The sequence below is a fragment of the Macaca mulatta genome, chromosome 4 (genome assembly GCF_049350105.2).
Source record: "Macaca mulatta isolate MMU2019108-1 chromosome 4, T2T-MMU8v2.0, whole genome shotgun sequence".
In the NCBI taxonomy this organism is placed as follows: Eukaryota; Metazoa; Chordata; class Mammalia; order Primates; family Cercopithecidae; genus Macaca; species Macaca mulatta.
Window position 1 is genome coordinate 21,936,366 of NC_133409.1, and position 21,746 is coordinate 21,958,111.

The 21,746-nt window shown below is 35.1% G+C and overlaps 1 protein-coding gene across 1 annotated transcript in view; it reads left to right on the forward strand.

Moving 5' to 3' along the window:
* Nucleotides 1-21,746, forward strand: part of RFX6 (regulatory factor X6) — a 55,980-nt gene that overhangs the window by 32,783 nt on the left and 1,451 nt on the right. The window contains exons 7-18 of the mRNA XM_001110999.5: nt 2,068-2,175; nt 7,137-7,214; nt 7,329-7,442; nt 9,158-9,207; nt 10,259-10,418; nt 11,627-11,771; nt 13,387-13,496; nt 14,444-14,561; nt 16,002-16,124; nt 16,780-16,986; nt 18,334-18,846; nt 20,068-20,280. Coding sequence (XP_001110999.3) covers nt 2,068-2,175; nt 7,137-7,214; nt 7,329-7,442; nt 9,158-9,207; nt 10,259-10,418; nt 11,627-11,771; nt 13,387-13,496; nt 14,444-14,561; nt 16,002-16,124; nt 16,780-16,986; nt 18,334-18,846; nt 20,068-20,280 — 1,939 coding nt within the window. The remainder of the gene's footprint in view (nt 1-2,067; nt 2,176-7,136; nt 7,215-7,328; nt 7,443-9,157; nt 9,208-10,258; nt 10,419-11,626; nt 11,772-13,386; nt 13,497-14,443; nt 14,562-16,001; nt 16,125-16,779; nt 16,987-18,333; nt 18,847-20,067; nt 20,281-21,746) is intronic.

Below are 21,746 nucleotides of genomic sequence, written 5' to 3' on the forward strand. Positions count from 1 at the left end.
AACTCTTTTTCCTGCATCAGTTGAGATGATTGTATAATATACAGCATTCTCCTGTTTGTTGTTAATATGATGAATTTAAACCTAACTTGAGTATGATCGTACTTATACACCACTTAATTTTGTTTGTTAATATTTTGTTTAATATTGTCTTAAGTGTAGTAATAAGTGAGATTGAAATATGATTTTTCTTTTTCTGTTCTTGTCTAGTTTTGACATATATGTTTTCAAGTGAATTGGGAAGTTATCCTTTTTTTCTGTTGTCAGAAAAAAATCTGTTAAGCTTGAAATTGTCTGTTTCCTGAATGCTTGATAAAAGGTCACCTGTTAAAATCTTTTGAGTCTATTTTTTTCTTTGTAAAAATATTTTTGATTACTAATTATATTTCTTTAATGGAAATAAGAGTATTCTTTTATTCCTACTTTAATTTAGTATCATACTGTGTATTGTCATTTTTGGGGTTTATATTTCTCTGTTTCTCTTTTCCTATATCACAAAATCACATATTGAGATGAAAAAACTCGACTTTCCACACAAGAGAAAAAATATATGAAAAGTGCAAACTTTTCTAAAATTAAGATTTAGGTAAATTTTTGTTATGCTTATCCAACAAATGTTAGTTTTCTATTTTGTCACATAACTTCCTTCCTTTAAGGATTAAATTATTTATTTTCTTGTTTTCTATATTATTTTTCCTATTTTTATTGACAGTAACATTCCTTGACAGCGCAATGATAATTGGTGCTCATAACTGGAAAACCAAAGCACTGAAAGTTTTTGAAGCATTTCTTAAATTAAGATAGATTAGTAAATAGAGTGGATTGGGATTAACTGTGCTATTATATCAGTTTATGATAATTATTAAATAAGTTATTAATTAAAAATTAATAACTATACTTGAAAAGAGATAAAGCTAAAAATTTAAACCTCATTTTTAAAAATGAATTTCTACTTTATTTTCAATATAAAGCTTATTTAAATCTTATATCAAATAAGTCAACAAGAAATCAGGGCTTCTAAAATATCTGGGGTTAAAGGACTCAAAAATGTTCCCAGTTCCTTTGACTCTACCAATATAAGTTCTAGAAAGACAGGATGGGAACCCAATCTGTCTATGACAGTAATTAAGTTTTTGTCTACTAAGCATCCTCAATATGACAGAGATAAAGGCATACAGTCTAGAAATAAATCTGAGAAAATTATGAGAAAGAACCAAATTTTGTCCTTGCCAGGGACACTTTATGTCCTTTATTATATTCATAATTTCATTATTTCCCCAAACTTTTGATTACAATCTGGTTTGTTAAAATTTTGTTTGGGGAGGAGGAACAATCAGTTATGGCCTGGGAGACTGATTTGCTGAGGCTCCGGTTCTGTCATGAATATACATTTGTTCTTTCTGTCTGGATTTCTTGTAAGTATACCAGCACAGTAGCATTGTAAGTTATTTGTCACTTTTCTAATTTTCTGAAAATGGCTTGAGTATGCTTTCCCCAAGAGATGTGAAAGAACAATACATGCCTGAATTTAGGGTAGAAGAAACTTTTTGTGGGACAGTCCAGTGCACTAGCTTGAGAATCGAAAGTTAGACTCCAATAAAAATTTTAGTAGTACTTACCTCTGAGACTGAATAAATTAATTTATGCTCAATTATCTCATTTACTTAATTTGTAAAAAGGGAGGTTGGATTTGACAATTCCTGATCCTCTTATAGTTAAAATAATTTCAATAGTTCCAAAGGCAGATCTTCCTAAACTTATGCCATTAGCAAATGTGTACTTAAATTTCTAAAAGTTGTGAAAACTGACAAATATTCAAAGCTAAAATTTGAAGTGATAGGAAAAATATTCTAACTATGAAACTATTTATTGAAGGTTTGAAAACCATTTGGCTGACATGTCTCATTTATTCAGTTACACAATCGAAACAGTTTACTCAAATCTCATAAGTTCTCATGGTTTGCAAGATAAAGAAGAATTTAATTTTATGGATTTGTATTTTACTAGAATAGTACTTTGGAAGCATATAGTTGATAATGATGTATTTGTTTTCATTTTTCTAAATTATAGGGTGGCTTCACTCGTAAATATTCGCTTAGCTCAAAAACTGGAACACTTCTTCCAGAATTCCCCAGCGCTCAACACCTTGTATACCAAGGATGCATTTCTAAGGACAAGGTATCAATTACAGATACTTCTCTATTGATTTCCTGATATGTTGGCTCCATATGTCAATTTGCTGGGAATTTCATGGCACTGCAGGAAGCAATCAGAAATCTTCATAATCAAACATAATTGACTGATTTATAGGAGAGGCAAACTTTTGTTAACATTGATTAACACTTCCGATTAATTATTTACCATCTCCATGATAGTGTGTAATCAGAAGGTGGTAAAATAAACCTTAAAAACTAAACATTATTTTTTATTTAAAGCTCTATTGAGGAAGAAAATACTAGAATGTGTCTGTCACATACACTTTCTTCAATGAAAAGTTTTATGTTTTCAATTATCTCCATTTTATTTCAGTAAATGGTAATCAAGCATTTCTCTATGACAGAATCTGTCCCTAGCACTGAGGGACATGCTAGATGAATGCAAGGACTATGCTAGATGAGCAGGAACTTTCCTTACTTCTAAAATTGTGTGTTCTCTTATATTTGCATTATTTTTAAAGTTAAGAAAGAATCATTTTCATTGGGATTCAGTTTATAAATAATTCTTAATATGACTTTTCAATGTTTATGTAATAGAGTGTAAACTAAATCTTCTATTTCTATACTTCTAAAGTCATTTGTCGGGGATCTGTTGGCTGTTTAGTAGCAGAGACCATTATTAAATTAGAGCATAATTATTTCTACATTTTTGTTTCAGCCAAAGTACACATTTCATTAGCATTTGAAGAAGACATCTCTTATAGTATATTGAGTCAGTTCATATTTCTGAGATGCAAAGATAGAGGAATGTGATTAATGTCCAGATGCTTTACTTTAGTGATGGGCTTTTTGTAGAAATGAAGTAAAGATAGCGCGTTGATTTAAAAAAATGTTTATTGGCATATAAGTAGAGATGCATAGTAACTTACAGGGTTCATTTTTATGACAGCCATACTCTGTTAGTTAAGGATAGACAAAATATTCTTTAAAAAAAATGAAAACATGTCTTTTGCAGCAACATGGATGCAGCTGGAGGCCATTAACATAAGCAAATTAATGCAGGAGAAGAAAACTAAATACTACATGTTCTCACTTATAAGTGAGAGCTAAGCACTGGGTATTCCTAGTCATAAAATGGCGACAGTAGACACTGGGGACTACTGCTGGGGAAGGGGGAAGAGGGAAATGGGTTGAAAAACTAACTGTTGGATACTAGGCTCAATATCTGGGTAATTGGATCATTCGTATTCCAAACCTCAGCGTCTCTTGGTATACTTATGTAACAAACATGCGTGTGTACCCTGTAAGTCTAAAATAAAAGTCGGAAAAAAAAAATAAAGTAAAATATACCCTTAAAAAAAGAATAGGCAAAGTATTGAAGATAATTCTCAAATGCCAAATCCAAGGAAGTCTCTCAAACTATGTTCACTTCTGACTGTTCTCTCCCATTACATTGCTCAAGTTTATCACATACTTTTTACCTTATAGATGTAATGTGTGATATGATGACTTCATATTTGAAAATCCCCCAGCGAATGTTAACATGTGGCCGTTTGTGAGGATTCCTGTGGAAATCAGGGGGATCTCAGTCTTCTGAGGGAGGGTTTTATTGAGTTACTTTTGTGGAGAGGATTGCTTCCAGGCAGACTTATCGTGAAGATGTTTATGGTGTAAATATACCTGGTGAGAAAGAGAAGGGGACCAAAAAGGCAAGCAACAAAGAAGAAAGGAGAGGTGAGAAAGAGGCTCCAATAGTTTACCGGGAATTTCATGTTTCTCTGCTGGCCTCTAAGGAAGTTCATACCTGCCAATTTGAAAGACTAGTCTGTAGATCATTTCTCAGGTATCAAGGTGCTTTTATAACCCTTGGTTTCTACGTTCATTCCCAGTGGACTCCATCATAAAAGCCAGGGACTGACACTCTTTTTTGAGGACAATTTAGCTCTGTCACCTTCTTTGCCATTAGCCAGGCTCCTCAGGTAACTTATCAGTTCCTAGAAAGTGTGGTGGGGCTAAAATCAAGCACTTAAGGCACCTGCTTCTTTTTCTTTTTCCTTTTGAGACAATGTCTTGCTCTGTTGCCCAGGCTGGAGTGCAGTGGCGCGATCTCGGCTCACGGCAACCTTTGCTTCCCGGGTTCAGGGATTCTCCTGCCCCAGCTTCTGTAGGTGGGATTACAAGTGCCTGCCACCATGCCTGGCTAACTTTTGTGTTTTTAGTAGAGACGGGATTTCCCTATGTTGGCCAGGCTCCTCTCGAACTCCTGACCTCAAGTAATCCACCTGCCTCAGCCTCCCAAAGTATTGAGATTACAGGCGTGAGCCACCGCGCCAAGCCAGCACCTGCTTCTTTAAGGCCGAAAGAATGGAGACTGCCCAGTGAAAAGCTGACCCCAGTGAGGGTACTGACTGAAGCCGGGGGCCTGCTGCTCATAGTGTCTCTCGAGGCAGTTGTCTCCCCCACCATGTGCTCACTGTCTTTAGTGGAGCTAAGCCTTGCCTCTGCTCCTGCTCACTCTAATACAATGTCTATTCTCAGAAAATTGACTAAGATTATGTTTACAAAGGATGCAAAGTACACTGGAATTAAAATTTATTGCCCTAAGACTATGTAAGTATTAAATAAACAAATTAAGTATTATACTAACAGTAAGTTTTAAAAATTTTGATGATTTGTATATAAAGCAATAAATTTTATAACAAATAGAAATACTTGTGAAGATAAAGGCTTACTTGTACTTTAATAGGTTTCAGGGCTCAAATGATTAATTTTAAAAGAATTTATTGATACAGAATAGATGTGATAATTTAATATGCTCATATAATTTATACGGATAAATCAGTGTAATTTGGGTTATTGATCACCTTAAATATTTATCTTCTCTTTGTGCTAGAAACATTTGTTCTCTTCTAGCTACTTTGAATATACAACAGATTATTATAAGCTATAATCACCCTACAGATCTGTCAAACACCAGATCTTATTTCTTCTATCAAACTGTGTATTTGTACCCATTAATCAACTTCTCATTATTTTCCTCTCCCCATCCTCTTTCCGACCTCTGGTAACCACCAGTCTACTCTTTACCTTCATGAGATCCACTAGTTTAGGTCCCACATATGAGTGAGAGCATGTGACATTTGTCTTTCTCTGCTTGGCTTATTTTACTTAACATAATGCCCTCCAGTTCTATCCATGTTGCTGCAAATGACAGGGTTTTATTTTTTATGGATGAATTATATTCCCTTGTGTATATACCACATTTTCTTTATCCATTCATCCATTGATGAGCACTTAGGTTGATTCCATATGTTGGCTATTGTGAATAGTGCTGCCATAAACATGGGAGAGCGGATATCTCTCTTTGATATATTCATTTCCTTTTTTTGGATATATACAGAAAGGGTTAATTTTTGACAACAGTTATGATTTCCCTTCCATCTTTCATGTCTTACTCATCCTCATTTTAAACATATGACTTGGAATAATCTGAAAATATAATAACATTGCCTGAAATATAGAGCAAGTCTCACTTGCATTGATGGTGACATATCCTGCTAGAGGTATTCTATAATCAGCACAGCTCCTTCAAATGGATCAATAATGTTCATGTCATGGTTATACTGCTCTGAGCTAAACCACAGAGATATGTGTATTGGGTTGTGGGAATAAAGGGAAATGCAAAGGGTTAGGATAGGACACCTCCATCACCACCACTACTCTAGATGCTATTGGAATCAAAATAGCTGACATCCATCAGTTTCTTAATATGTACTATGGATTATTCCAAACACTTTATATTTGTTAATTCATTTAGTCTTCCTAGCAACCCTATTTTATAGCTATGGTTATTATCATGTCAATTTTAGATATGAGGAAATTAAAGCACATAAATATCAAGTAGTGTGCCTAATGTTACGTAACTAGTAATAACTAGTAAGTGGCAAATTAGAGCTGAGATTGAAATCCAGGTAATCTGAAGGCAAAGCTCACACATTCAACCTCTAAACATTGCTTTTTTTCACATAGAGTTCATAACTGGCAACAGGTAGGGAAATTTCTAACATGTAAAATAAAAGTTTTAGTTTGAATGTTATTAAGTTGCCAGAATATTATCTAGTTTTAGCCTATTGCAAATTTTAGAATATATTTAAAACTTTTTAAACTATGCCATGCAAATATCCATGGTAACTTGAAAATAGAGACTTTTCATAATAGACATTCAATGTTTGAAACTTTTTTTTGAAAATGCGTCATTTGGTATTATTACTAATTCCAGATAATGTTTAGTAAGGTCTTACTGGGTGCCAGGCACTGTTCCATATGTATCACATCTTATTTTATTTGATTTTCTTAATACCATGTAAGTAATATGTTATTATTACCTACTTAAAAAGCTTGGGGGCTCAGAGACAAAACCACTTTTGCAGTCATACCTGGTAAGTAGTGCAGTGAAGGTGGGCACCCAAGTTGATCTGACTCCAGAGCCAAAATTTGAAACCGTTATGCCATACTGCTGCAAGCATGCACTTCATAAAACTGTGTGAAGATTTGATGTATTTTACTACTTTATGTTTATTTACCCAAATCTTTGTTACTAGTTTTACTACTTTATGTTTGTTTACTACTTTATGTTTATTTACCCAAAAATTAATTTTAAAAAATTTAAATTTAAATTAAAAATTAAATTTTAAAATTTAATATTTTAGTAGGCATAAAACTAGGATGTTACTTTGGTCCATAGTACTCTGAAAAATTACCTTTTTCATACTATACTGTAGTTGTCCATTTGTTTGCTTTTCTCCCTTCACAAGGCACTAAGATCCTTGAAATAAGAATTTTGCCTTAATTTTTGAGTCCTCAACATTGAGCATACTGCTTGGTACATAATAGAATCTTTTAAAAAATGTGTGTTGAACAAATTAACAAGTAAAGGCAGTGTTAAAAGGATGCTTTGGTTAAGCTTTTTCTTCCTTGAAATAGGTTGATACGCTCATAATGATGTACAAAACTCACTGCCAGTGTATCCTGGACAATGCAATTAATGGAAACTTTGAAGAGGTAAGAATGACAAAGAATGCTTTATTGACCCTATTATATATACTTTCATGTTCTGTTCTTAATGAGTTCATGTTAAAGAAAAAAGTCTTAACATACTTTTTACTCTGCAACTAGATCCAGCATTTTTTATTACACTTTTGGCAAGGAATGCCTGACCATCTTCTTCCCTTACTTGAAAATCCTGTTATCATTGACATTTTCTGTGTTTGTGACTCAATTCTTTATAAGGTAAGCACTCTGATATGTCTTAAACATGAGCCATTTATTTCTTTACATAGCATTCTATCTAAATTCTTGCAATATATTTTCAGTAAATGTATTATTTATGGCTGGAGATACACTATCATTTTTTTTTCTGATGAGAAAGCAAGCAATTTAATAGTGCACATTTAATAGTGTATGTGTTTTAATTGAAGTTTACATTAAGTAAAACAAACTCAATTTGTTTTTACAGCTAATAATGAATCTATATGTGGCACACTTACTAATATGTGAAAAATTAGTTGAATTTTATTAACTGTCTAGGTGTTTTCAGATTAAAATAACACAATGGATTTTTTTTCACAATGCCAGTGTTTTGGCAGAAAGCAGAATTAGGCACCCTCATGAGATTAATAACTTGAAAATCTCAAAAACCTCTAACTTTAATGCACTGATGTCTAATTCTCTTCTCAAACCAAATCAGAGTTCCTAAGTGTCTACAGAAGGATCTCGAAGACATCCTAAATAAGGACAAACTGATTGTCCTTCTAGCCAAACATTTAATGGGAGATGGAAAGAAGCTAATTCCTGACAGTCTCTTCCCTGGTGGCTACAGGCTCTAAGCTGATGGAGAAAACTATATTGCATTGTGGGTACTTTAAAGTGAGTTTGCCTACATTTGCCTGCTAACTTATCATAAGGAAAAACAAAAGCTTTCCTTTTAAAAAATAATCTGAGTTGGCAAGAAAACCCAAGCTGGACGCTGTTAACGTTTAGGAAATAAAATCCTTCTAAGTTAGTTGCCACTATCAGATTCTCAGCTTTGCAGAAAAGTAAAACAAAAGCTATTTATAGATAAGCTATTTATAGATAAGTCCAGAAGCCCCTATGCAGACCAAGAACTAATGAGACAGCTTGCATAAGACAGCTCATATTTTTGTCCTCTATCCAGTACTTACTCATCCTAGGAGAAAGGAGGAATAAAGTACAATATATTTTCTGCCTTTAGTTCAAGTTAAAGTTGAAAAAATTTCAAAGAAGAGTAAGGATTGTCTTTTTTTTTTTCTGGATTGAATATGAATGCCATTCTTTAGAGAAAAACAGTTTAATTTGCATTAATTGTAATACTTAACACTTGAAAAGGCTCCCAAAAGGAGAGAGGAGGCAGCTCCATGAGTGAGTGTAAGAAAAGACCTGGGGCTCGTCCACACGCATTTCCATCAGAGCAAAGCTTTTTGGACTGTCATTCAGTTTGTCCAGGAAATACTTTTAAAACATATTTTTCCCTTTAAATGATCTATTTTTTTAGTCTGGTATAAAAATCCTGACTTTAAATATCTTTAAATGAACCCAGTTTCTCCCCCTCATGATGGACCCAGGCAGGCACAGTGAGCTCTGTAAGTAGAACGATGTAAGATGAGTTTCTAAAAAATCTTCCTCCCACCTCTAGAAAGTGGTCAGCTTTTCATCATAAAACAGTATATGATTACCACGGACCAATCCATTGGTAATTAACATACTGAGCATATACGTATACAGTGCTATCTCTTGTTTTTATTGTCATACATGCTCACACACAACTCATACATACATTCATGTTAGAGATAAAATTATAACTTTCAGAAAGGAGTTAACATGTTATTCTCTAGGAAGCTAGGAATAAAAAGTAGTTGGCCAATAATATGTCTTTCTATAGAAATACTACGTGAAGATTTGTATTAACCTCTTTTGCTATGATTAAGGTTCTTACAGATGTACTAATTCCTGCAACAATGCAAGAAATGCCTGAAAGGTATGTTCAGTTAATAAAACATGAGCATTCCTAGTATAGGATTTAACTTTATACATTATATTAGAAGAAAACATTAGGTAGTAATTTATTCATTTATCAAGAAGACTATTTTCTACTTGTGTCCCTTTGTATTTGCTGGAAGCGATGTGTCTTATAGTTGGGCCTCAATAAACAAAATGGGTGAAACAATCCTTCAATCCCTTTAATTTGAGAGTGGCTAAAGTGAAAAATAGATTTAAGCACTGTTGACCTTCGAGAAATTTTTCAATGGAAACTAGCTGAAGTATGATAAAAAAGATAATTAATGGAAAATAACCACAAGAATAAAAACTATAGGATAAATTATTATATTTTATTATTAACTTTTGTCTTAATTACAAAAGCAGAAAGTGGCATGATGAAATCACTGCCTTCTTTTAACAAAGGAATAAAATCTCAAATAATTTATTGAAACAATACCAGAAGATTTTTCAAAAAACTTTTCAATATAAGAACAATAGAATTCTGAAAAAAAAACCAACTTTTTCTCTGAAAACAAAATCTAATGAAATGATAAAATTTATTTTAGTACTTTGGGGGTACAAATTCATATAGGACTGGACATACTTGGTGCTCCAAAAATAGATGTTGCTTGATAAAACAAATTTTACTTTTTATTTACCTTTTCCTCTAGATTATTTATATGATAGTTCCTCTATATGATAGTTGGTATTAGCCTGACCAATAATGTCTTTTAATTATCAATTGTAGTCTTTAAATATCTATTCTGTACTCTGAATTGGGTACTTGAAGTGGAGTTTGAAGAGCTTGAGTGTTTTGACCAAGATGATAACAAAACATCTCATGTACCCCATAAATATATACACCTACTATGCATCCACAAACATTTAAAAAATATATCATAGAAAAGATGATAAATGGCAGACCTAGGCTGTCTGACTTCAAAAGTACTGCTCATGAAATCATAGAATAATAATATACCTCAATTAAAATATAACTGTTTAATGCATTTTTTAACAATGAAGCATTTAACACATAGCCTTCTTTGTAGCTTATTAGCAGACATAAGAAATTTTGCTAAAAATTGGGAACAGTGGGTTGTTTCATCCTTGGAAAACTTGCCAGAAGCCCTAACTGATAAGAAAATACCTATTGTGCGAAGATTTGTATCTTCTCTGAAACGACAAACATCTTTCTTACATCTTGCTCAGGTATGTTGATTGCTAAGCTGAGAGCATTTGAATTACCATATAAAAAATGAATCTTCTGGCCGGGCGCGGTGGCTCAAGCCTGTAATCCCAGCACTTTGGGAGGCCGAGACGGGCGGATCACTAGGTCAGGAGATCGAGACCATCGTGGCTAACACGGTGAAACCCCGTCTCTACTAAAAAACACAGAAAAAACTAGCCGGGCGAGGTGGCGGGCGCCTGTAGTCCCAGCTACTCGGGAGGCTGAGGCAGGAGAATGGCGTAAACCCGGGAGGCGGAGCTTGCAGTGAGCTGAGATCCAGCCACTGCACTCCAGCCTGGGCGACAGAGTGAGACTGCGTCTCAAAAAAAAAAAAAAAAAAAAAAAAATCTTCTGATAAGGACAGATTGAGGAACTTTCACAGATTGAAGGGAGCTAAGTAGACAACAACTAAATGCAACATGAGACCCAAAAATGAATGCTATGATAAAAAAAGCACATTAGTGGGAAAGCTGGTGAAATTCGAATTATGTCTGTAGTTAATAGTATTGTACCATTGTTAATTTCCTGATTTGGGTAATATACAATAGTTACAGAAGATGATAAGAAGCTGGATGGAGAGTATATGGAAATACTCTGCACTACCTTTGCAACCTTTCTGTGATTTGAAATTTAAAAAACTTGAATGCAATTTAACATTTATTTGCCATGTGAATCTAATTGCTACAAATAAGGTTGTGAGAAATTAGCCTATGTGATACTTAATATTGTGAAACCACAAACTTAACACATTTTAAACTGCCGACTAATCGTAGCTCTTTTAAGTAGGGAGAACAAAATTCATTCATAAATTAAGAATTACACATTATATAGTGTTAAAATTGACTTCTCTTTCCCCAAAATGATTATTTGCTTTATGAAGATTTCTTGCCTTCTAAATTTTAAAAGACAAGCTTGAGATAATTTCAGATAGGAAATGTAACATTTAAAAATTCTTATTTTATGATCATGGACAAAGAAAATCCATTTATATTTTCTAAGTTAAAAATAATTTTCAAACTTTTAACAGAGATGATCATGAGTCTCAGCTGCTGTTTTTATCTTTAAAACAAGAAAAAAGTTATTTATGATACTTTTATCTCAAGGAACTATTTTTCTGATAGCTAAAAATTTCTTCTAGATACATTAGAAATGATAATAGTGTAGTGTCTTCTTTACTTTCTCTATGCAGATTGCCAGACCAGCTCTCTTTGACCAGCATGTCGTTAATTCTATGGTATCTGATATTGAAAGGGTTGATTTGAACAGCATTGCCTCTCAAGCCCTTCTTACCATTTCAGGCAGCACAGACACTGAATCTGGTATCTACACTGAACGTAAGTCCATTCTCTTTGTTTAGAACAAGGTTTCCCAAGCTCAGGAAATTGACATCTTGAGCTGGGTAACTCTGTTGGAGGAGCCTGTCCAGTGTGTTGTAGGATGTTTAGCAGCATCCCTGACCTCTACCCATTAGATGACAGTAGCAGCCTCCCCCAAGCTGAGACAACCAAACATGTTTCCCCACATCGTCAAAGGTGTTCTGGGCTGAAAAATCCCATCTGATTTTTTTAAAAAAACCTGGTTTATAAAAATATTTTTAATTTAAAAAATTATCTTCTAATAAAAAATAGTTATAATTACTGTGAAAATACAGAAAATATTGAGGAAAATAAAAGTCATCTATAGTCTCATTACCTAGAAATAAATGAAATGGAAATAATCTGAAAATAATCAAAATGGTTTTGAGTTTTGTAAGTTTTCTTTCAGTTTTACATTACATGTGTACAAATTTGCATGTGTTTTATAGTCTTGTCATCCTGTGTTGTATGATACATATCAAAATGGTATCTCAGCACAATACTGCTTTTCAAAGCAGACTCTCTACTCAGGTTTAGACCATCTGACAGAGACTACCAAGCCAATATGTGTGGCTAGACAACTAGTCTTGAATTCCAAGGGATAACAGCCACTATTTTTTCCTCCCACTGTCTTTGAAAAGACAAAGCCTGCAGCCTCCCATACACTGGTGCACAAACTATGGACTGCTCTCTGGGGCCCAATGTCAACTACAATTTTTATTTCCTAACGTAAAATAGTATTACCTTTTGAGATTCAGTAAACCTTAAACCCTTTAATAGAAGGATAGTCTTAAACTGTCCTTTTAAATATTACATGATAAAACGTTATTCGGGTAAATGGCTCAATTCTGCAGTGAAGAACTTAACTTTTACTAAAGATAAAGGATATTTTGGAAAGCAGGAAATCACCAAGCTTAGATTCATTCATTAGCTTTTAACTAATCTGTTCCATTTAATGAAAACATTAGACTCAAAATGAATATTTAACTACATAACCAACTTAATCTTCCCTAGTATATGCATACACATATATATAATATTGAAATCTATATTTCAATATATACCAAGATATATACACTTATTAAAATTTTGGGCACACTTCTAGAGGCTGAGGTGGGAAGATTGTTTGATCCCAAGAGTTCAAGACCAGCCTGGGCAACATAGCAAGAACTTTCTCTACATTTTTTTTTTTTTTAATTTAGTCAGGCTTGTTGGTGCATGCTTGGAGTCCAAGCTGCTTGGGAGGCTGAGGCAGGAGGATCACTTGAGCCCAGGAGTCTGAGGCTGCAGTAAGCCATGATCATGTCATTGCACTCCTCCAGCCTGGGCAACAAAGCAAGATCCTCTCTCTCTCTCTCTCTCTCACACACACACACACACACACACACACACCATTGAAGAGTACAGTACTAAGGATTTTTTTGTTACTGTTTTCAATATATGATATTAATTCTTTTCACCATTTATCTGTCTTTCCCTTTCATGCTATCAAAGTATTGATGATTCCTAGTTTTAGGTTTTCTCTTGGATTCCAAGTAGAGTGCAATATTCTGTTTTCTTTTCTTTCTTTTTTTTTTTTTTTTTTCCTGGGTAGATGACTCTATCACTGTGTTCCAAGAACTGAAGGATCTCCTTAAGAAGAATGCCACCGTGGAGGCTTTTATTGAATGGTTGGATACTGTGGTAGAGCAGAGAGTTATTAAGGTACTTTTTAATGACAGATTCAGAAAATAAGTTTCTTGTTAAGAGTAAATGCTAAACTGGCTATAATTTTTTGATTGGGGGGAGAGGGGTGGAAGGCGGTGTGTGTGAAGGCTTTGAAAAGCTTTTGATGCTCTACGAATAAGGCAGGCCAAATATTGAGATTAGGAGTATGTCAAGATTTGAGAGCACTGGGCATGGATTTCAGTATATTTCTCCTTTCTCGCCCAAAGACTACAAGATGCTCTGCCTTCCCTATCAGTCAATAACATTACAGCTGATAACATCAGTAGAGAAAGATAAACCTAGAAACTGGAATGATCTGGCCTGTTTCTAAAAAGCAAGATTTCATAAATGCTGATGGAAAACATGGTTCTAAGCATTTGCATTTCTGAATTCCAAAAGCTCAGTATTTTGTATTTTCTCTGTGGTTTCTTAATTTTCTTCAGTTAACCTAGTCATCCATCATGAAACAAGCAATAAGAACAAATATATCCATCACTAGTTGGTGTTAGCTATTCCATATCAAGGAAAGTAGTTATAGTTCGGAGACTTTTTTCCTTCTGGAAGGAAAATAGCTTACCATTCAGTACCAAAGAAGCCAATCATTCACAAAAATATATAGCCCTTCCTTCACACCTCACTTTCTGTTCTTTTTAAAGCTCTGTCAAAGAAAAATTAAAAATAAAAATATTTTGAAAATTATTTCATTTTGCTGTCTAATTCTGTTAGGAAACAGAGCCATATTGAATACAGACTTATTACCCTTAGAACATCAGCAAAGACAGGCTAACATTAAATTCCCAGGACAGATAGTTTTATTTGATGAAATAAATGCCATGCCATCTGTCCATTTGTTAGACAGTATATTTACCTCTTGATCTAACATAGGATTAATGTAGTACTGAGAGGACAGATTTTATAGTTTCATTTTGTTCCTTTACTTTTAGACCAGCAAACAAAATGGAAGGTCATTAAAGAAGAGAGCTCAAGACTTTCTGTTAAAGTGGAGTTTTTTTGGTGCTCGAGTAATGCATAATCTCACCTTGAACAATGCATCCAGTTTTGGTAACATATGTGCATTATAAAACTGTTCTTACATGAATTATATCATTTGTTCCCCAGTCACATCTCCTGTCAATTTTTAAACATGTTACATTGTCACCTCTTAAACTGTATCTAAATATGGAGCTATGCGAAAATGGTAGTTATGAACCTGGGTTTTGGAGTCAGACCATAAGCAGGATTAAATCCTAACAATGATCCTCTCTGGCTGTGGGCCAATCTGCTCACTGAAGAAGGGGAAGACTATTCTCTTCAAAGGGTTATGTAGGTACTTTGGTGAGATGATGTATATAAAAACAAATTGCCTAGCACTCAGGAAATGCTTAATGCATAGCAGCTATTATCATTACATTCCATCAGTGCTTGGATAAATTTTCTTTGTTAAACGATAATTAAGACATTATTTTACAAAATTATTATTCATTGCAATATGGCAAATTTCTGCATCTTTTCTGAGCACCCATATAGCTGCACTCCAGGAATCAATAAACAGCTTAGAAGACACACTCTCATGTCTCTGACCCATCTTTCCTGTTCTATATGACTTGGGAGACACAGAGGGTTAAGTTAGCTTTTTATAAAATTGAATACCTTCTTTTTCCTTAAAATTCCTGAGACTCCTGTTCTATAGTTATAATGTTAAACTCATGGGTAGGAACTCTGCATTTGGTAGCTGCATTTCAGGAAATCTTCACATTATGAAAGAGATTACAATTAACTAAATTGTTTGTATTTAATGTTCTGTAGAATTAAATAAAATCAGTGAATTTGTATTGAAGAATAAACAAAATGCATTGTCTATTATTTGAAATAGACTTCCCATATTTAAAGTTTTATAAAATATACAGCATTGAAGTCTGGTCTTACTACGAAAAATACTTTTGTTGGAAAATCTATTGAATAGTTAAAAGAAGTTTTAGTTTTCCAGAACATATTTCACTTGAAATTTACTCTTTTAGTTTTTGCCAAATCTAAGAATATTTTGTTTCAGGCTAGAAAGATAACTCTTTACTTGCCTTTTTTCAGACCATGTTCGCCATTGTCTAATTATTTAGTACAAAGTAAACAGAAATAGAGCAGAGTAGAGTCATTCTCCCCAAGTTAAAGCTTATCACACTCCAATGTGTGCCCTCTTAAAGCATAAAGCATGTCTCACTTTCATCCGTATTTTCCTTTGATGTAATTAGTGGCCAAAGAGCTGGCAGGACAGTACACACAGAGAGCAGGGCAGGCAATACACAGAAAGATCAGAGATCCAAGTTAAGCATGTTGGTCTTAGCAGGTCATTTAAAGTCCAACAAGTATTTGTTTATTTCAGTTGCTCCTTGTAAAGTGTTGCGAGATGGTCACAAAGATAACTGACTTCTCTTTCCCTTTCCTTCTCTTTCTCTCCCCTTTTCACATTTCACACTGTCCTCTCTTCATTCTCCATCCATAAACAAGGTTCTTTTCATTTGATTCGAATGCTTCTTGATGAATACATTCTCCTGGCCATGGAGACCCAGTTTAATAATGACAAAGAGCAGGAGTTACAGAATTTATTGGACAAGTATATGAAGAATTCAGGTAACTTAAAATAACTGTTTTGTTTTGCATATTTCTTTGTTTAAATCTGAAGTTCAAGAATTTGTAAGTGCAAATATTAAGTGGGTTTATCATAATCTCAGAGTTTTTCTCCAAACTAATTCTCACCATATAGTCACACTATTGGAGCACTATTTTTCTTTCATTCATTGATATGTACAGTAGTCAAAAGTACTTTACTGGAAACTCTGAAGTATACAAAATTGGTGATCTTAATTTCTGGGAATTAAGGTGAAGTTGGAGAAGTGACTATAATACAAAAAATAACTGTAATTCAAGACACATATGGTATACTACATAGGTAAGTGGTGTAAAAATAGGTCCTATAGGAGTTTAGAGAAGGAAGGAAACACATCTGTTTGGGATGGGGCAACTTGCATTTTGAAGACTTCACTCCAAAGTGGATTATTTAGTGCTCCTCATCTACATCCACATCCACAAATATGCAGCTAAAAAAACCCTAGCATCACTGCTAAGAGCAAAGGTCTGCCAGCCTCACTTCCCATGGGAAACATTGCTTAGTAGTTTCCAGATTCAATATTCAACAATGAAACATTTTCATTTTCTTTTACTTGGGTGTATCTACTAGGAATATGAGAAAAAATCTCAAATTTCCCATTTTAAAAACTCTTTACAGATGCCAGTAAAGCTGCTTTCACTGCTTCTCCGAGTTCATGCTTTCTGGCCAACCGTAATAAAGGGAGCATGGTTTCCAGCGACTCTGTGAAGAATGAAAGCCATGTGGAGACAACCTATCTCCCTCTGCCATCCAGTCAATCTGGAGGCCTAGGCCCTGCTCTGCACCCGTTCCCTGCTGGGAATACAGACAACATGCCGCTCACAGGTACGCTAAAGAGAACTGCTTAGGTTCCAGTGCATCTCAGAGAAGCCTGTTCCTTCGTTTTTCTTAAAACTCGTAACCTCTACTCCAGGAATTCCAACAATAAAAAAGGATGATCTTAACTGAGTTTTAATAAAGATTTATAATATTTTTGTGATTTTTAGCAATGGTAATAATACTGTTATTAACACAGGTTTCATGTTTTAACACACTTCATAAATTATATTAGAAGTATGAATAATTAATTTAGTGGAAGAAATAATTAGATGAGGTATACATAAAATTCTTAAGATGCTTTGAAGATAAAAAAATGGGTTGCTTATTTTTGGATTTTGAGAAGACTTTATTTCTCCTTCCCTAAAAAGTAGATTCGGCCTCGGTGCAGTGGCTCATGCCTGTAATCCCAGCATTTTGGGAGAACGAGGCGAACGGATCACCTGAGGTCAGGAGTTCGAGACCAGCCTGCCCAACATGGCGAAACCCCATCTCTACTAAACATACAAAAAATTAGCCGGGCGTGGTGGCAGGCGCATGTAATCTCTCTTGAACCCGGGAGTAGGAGCTTGCAGTGAGCTGAGATCAGGCCACTGCACTCCAGCCTGGGCGACAAGAGTGAAACTCCGTATCAAAGAAAAAAAAAACTGGATTCTGCTATTTTAGGTTAATTGTTACAATAATTCTCCCTTTTGATCTAAGGTTCTTTTTGTGTCAAAATGAATATTTGGTGGCTTGATCTAGCTACTCGGCAGTATTTTAAATCTGCTTATTGCCTTGTGTCTTTTTTGAAATCTTTTTATACATTACTTCTTTTGATATACAGAATTTTAAACCTAGAAAAGCCTTATAATTCAGGGGTCCAGTTCTACCAGTGGAACATCGGAGGCCCAGAGAGTTGGTCGCATTCATAAATCACATTACTTATCAGAAGTGTTTGCATGACATTTTGAATTGACTGCTTTGAAGCCATGGCCATTTTGACATTAGAGACCTTTTCTTTTTACCCTAAAAGTCAAACTGTTTAACAATCAGCTTATTTTTTAATTATGGGGAAATATGAGCAGCAGACACCTATGCCCTCCCCATGCTACCCGTGGAGAGACCACGAAGCCCATCCCAGACTTTCCTCTATAGTCACCAAATCCGTCTCCGCTGTTGTGACACATACATGTGTTGTGATTATATTTTTTAAATTCTGGATTTTTGGTGCTTTTCAGTTTAGTTATTTTTGGAGGGCAGGAATGAAGCAAGTTGGAAAACAATACATTAATAAATCTTTTGAATATTTTTTAAAGATGTGAGCTCATCTACTTTAATATGACACTAAAGGAATGTTCTGGTAATTTTTTGCAGGTCAAATGGAGCTTTCACAGAATGCTGGTCATATGATGACACCACCCATTTCTCCAGCCATGGCAAGCCGAGGAAGTGTCATTAACCAAGGACCAATGGCAGGGAGACCCCCAAGTGTGGGCCCAATACTGTCAGCTCCATCACACTGCTCCACATACCCAGAGCCCATTTATCCTACTCTCCCTCAAGCCAACCATGACTTTTACAGCACCAGCTCTAACTACCAGACTGTGTTTAGGGCACAGCCCCACCCCACATCAGGACTCTATCCTCATCACACCGAGCATGGTCGATGCATGGCTTGGACTGAACAGCAGCTTTCAAGAGACTTCTTCAGTGGTAGCTGTGCGGGGTCTCCATATAACTCCCGGCCACCATCCAGCTATGGCCCATCCCTGCAAGCCCAGGATTCACACAATATGCAGTTTTTAAACACAGGAAGCTTCAATTTCTTGAGCAACACAGGAGCTGCCAGCTGCCAAGGAGCAACACTGCCTCCTAATTCACCAAATGGTATTGATATGTAAAAGAATTTTCTTGGTGTTTGAGATGGCAATGAGGCAGAATCAGACATTGCGTTCCACCTCTGCTGACCAGCATGTCCTTTCACTTAAGGCTTCCAAAGATCATGGAACTTAGACATTTGGAGCTGATTTCTGTCACATACACATATATTTCCTAATTTTTGTGGCTTTCCTAAAGTTGCCCTTCTTCCTTCTTTTTTTTTTTTTGAGACAGGGTCTTGCGCTGTAGCCCAGGCTGGAGTGCATTGGCAGGATCGTGATTCACTGCAGCCTCAAACCCCTGAGCTCAAGCAATCCTCCTATCTCAGCTTCCCAAGTAGCTGGGATTACAGGCATGCATCACCATCCCTGTCTAAATTTTAAATTTTTTCTGAAGTTGAAGTCTTGCTATGTTTGCCCAGGCTGATCTCAAACTACCAACTTTAAGCAGTCCTCTCTCCTTGGCTTCCCAAAATGCTGAGGTGCCTCCCAAAGGTGTGAGCCACCACCCCTGGCCTGAAGTTGTCCTCCTAAATACCACACATGTTACAAAAAAAAAAAAAGAAAAAAGAAAGATAGGTAATATCATATGTTTGAGATCTACCTTAACAGCCCCAAGGAGGAAGGTTCTGTCTTTTGAAAACATTTTTAGTGGATAATATTTCTTCCAGATAACTAAAAGCAGATTTTAAAGATTGGGTCCAAAACGGGCCAATAAAAATTGGAAGTTAAGGGAACTGGAGAGACCTGTGACCTTGAGTCACCAAAATAGGCTTTGTGTGTAGACATCTTTGGTGTCTTTCTCCTAAGGGTAGGCCAGTCTTTGTCTCCCCTAAATATGCATCTATACATGAAAGTAGTATTTTTGTGACAGGTGATAGTGCTTTTTTCTTTCTTAGTAGGTAGCTCTTGTTAATTTAGGTAAGGGAAATCTGACAGAGGTGTAATCTGGTCTTAAAGTTAATACAATTATTATGTATTATGCTATAATTATTATATTAAATTATGTATGATGCTACAATTCTTACGTATTAAAAACAAAAAAACAGCACAGTAAACCTTATCTATATACAAGCGCAAATCCAGTTCTGTAGCATATATAGATAGATACACATGTAATACTTGCAGTTTGATATCTTTAGCACATCACCTAATTACTTTGTCACCTTTTTGCTTTCTGAAAGTTCTTTGTAGTAAGTTAACAGCAAATTCTCAACATTTTCTGTTACAGGATACTATGGAAGCAACATAAACTACCCAGAGTCTCATAGGCTGGGATCAATGGTGAATCAGCACGTTTCCGTCATCAGCAGTGTTCGCTCACTGCCCCCCTACAGTGACATCCACGATCCACTTAACATTTTAGATGACAGTGGTAGAAAACAGACCAGCTCGTTTTACACAGACACATCATCTCCAGCTGCATGTCGAACTCCAGTCCTAGGTAAATTATTTTAGTAGTTCTTGGAAACATTTTAAGAAGTCGTTGACCTCAGGTATGCAGCATTACTTGAGGGAGATATGCTGAGGTGAATTGAGCAAGCATGTTCCCACGGTTGATTTATTATTATTACTTTGGATCTAAAGTTATATTTTTTGTATCTGACTACACAGTAACAGGTTTTCATTTCTTATTGTGTATATCTCTATTATGCAACCTACTGCTAGATCTGTTATGTTTTACCAAAAAATAGCTGGTATCTATTAAGGAGGCAAAAAATTAATATGACCTGTCAAATGCAGTCTAAAACTGTAAGTTTTAAAAGGGCAGTAATAATATCTTTTTCTCACTCTTGATTAGTGTTGGACCCAGTTGTAGTGGCAAGAGGTATCTTTAGGTCTCATGATCTCCATAAGTATCCAAAAATCACTCCAAGATTTAAAAGAACTGGTGTCCTGTGATGGGTGCTACTAGCATTCTCTCATTCTTATTTAAAATGTGATTCAACACCTCGAGAAAATGTTGCTATTTTTATTGCTCTCTGACATATCATGTGAGTAAAAATAAGAAAAACAGTGTGCTTGCCATGAAGCCTCCTGGAATCTTCTTCCAACCAGGTTACCTTTCTTAATCCTTGTCTATGAAGAAATTCTGCAACTGGTACTAGTTGCATCACCAGCACCTAACAAAATGTCTGCCACATAGTAGAAACTCAATAAGTGAGTGAGTGAAAAAAGGAATAAAAACTATATATATATATATATATATATATATATATATATGTATAGTCTATAAATAATTAGTATAATTAGTATGTTATTAGTAATAACATAGGTTTAGTCACTATAGATTTAGCTTCTAAAATTACTAATAAGATTTCACAGGGCAAATATATATTCACTAAGTATCAAGGCAGAGTGTTAATATTTATATGAGATGGTTAAAATCTTCCAATGAAATTGATTTCAGACTAGCATAAGTAAAGGGCATTGACACACAACTAGAGCATAAGGGAAAATGGAATCAATTTCATCTCTCCTCACTCAGTGTACCTTTCCAATAATTCAATAGGAAGTACTCCTTCTCTTCCTGTCACTGTCACACATGCTCCCTGAGCAGAATCTAGCAGCTCATCTCCTGCTATCTGCAAATGGTCATTGCTTCTAGGTTACTCTAATGAAGCAGAAAATTCCACTTCAGGAAGTTTTCTCACCATGAGACTAAAATGTACTGTGTTGCTATTGTTACTATTAGTTCTGTTTACCTGAAGAGATAGTGGAAGCTTTGACGAAACATAGGTTTAAGAGTAGGGTGGAGTCTAAGCTTTAGTTGATCAGAGCTGGCTTACAAGTAGATTGCAAAGTGTGATGCAGGGTAAAATGAGGGGATAGAATAAGTGGATAGGTAGTGCAAGCAGAATTGAGTTCAACTGTTTCTTAATTATAAAGCCTGGTTCTTAGACAGAGAGC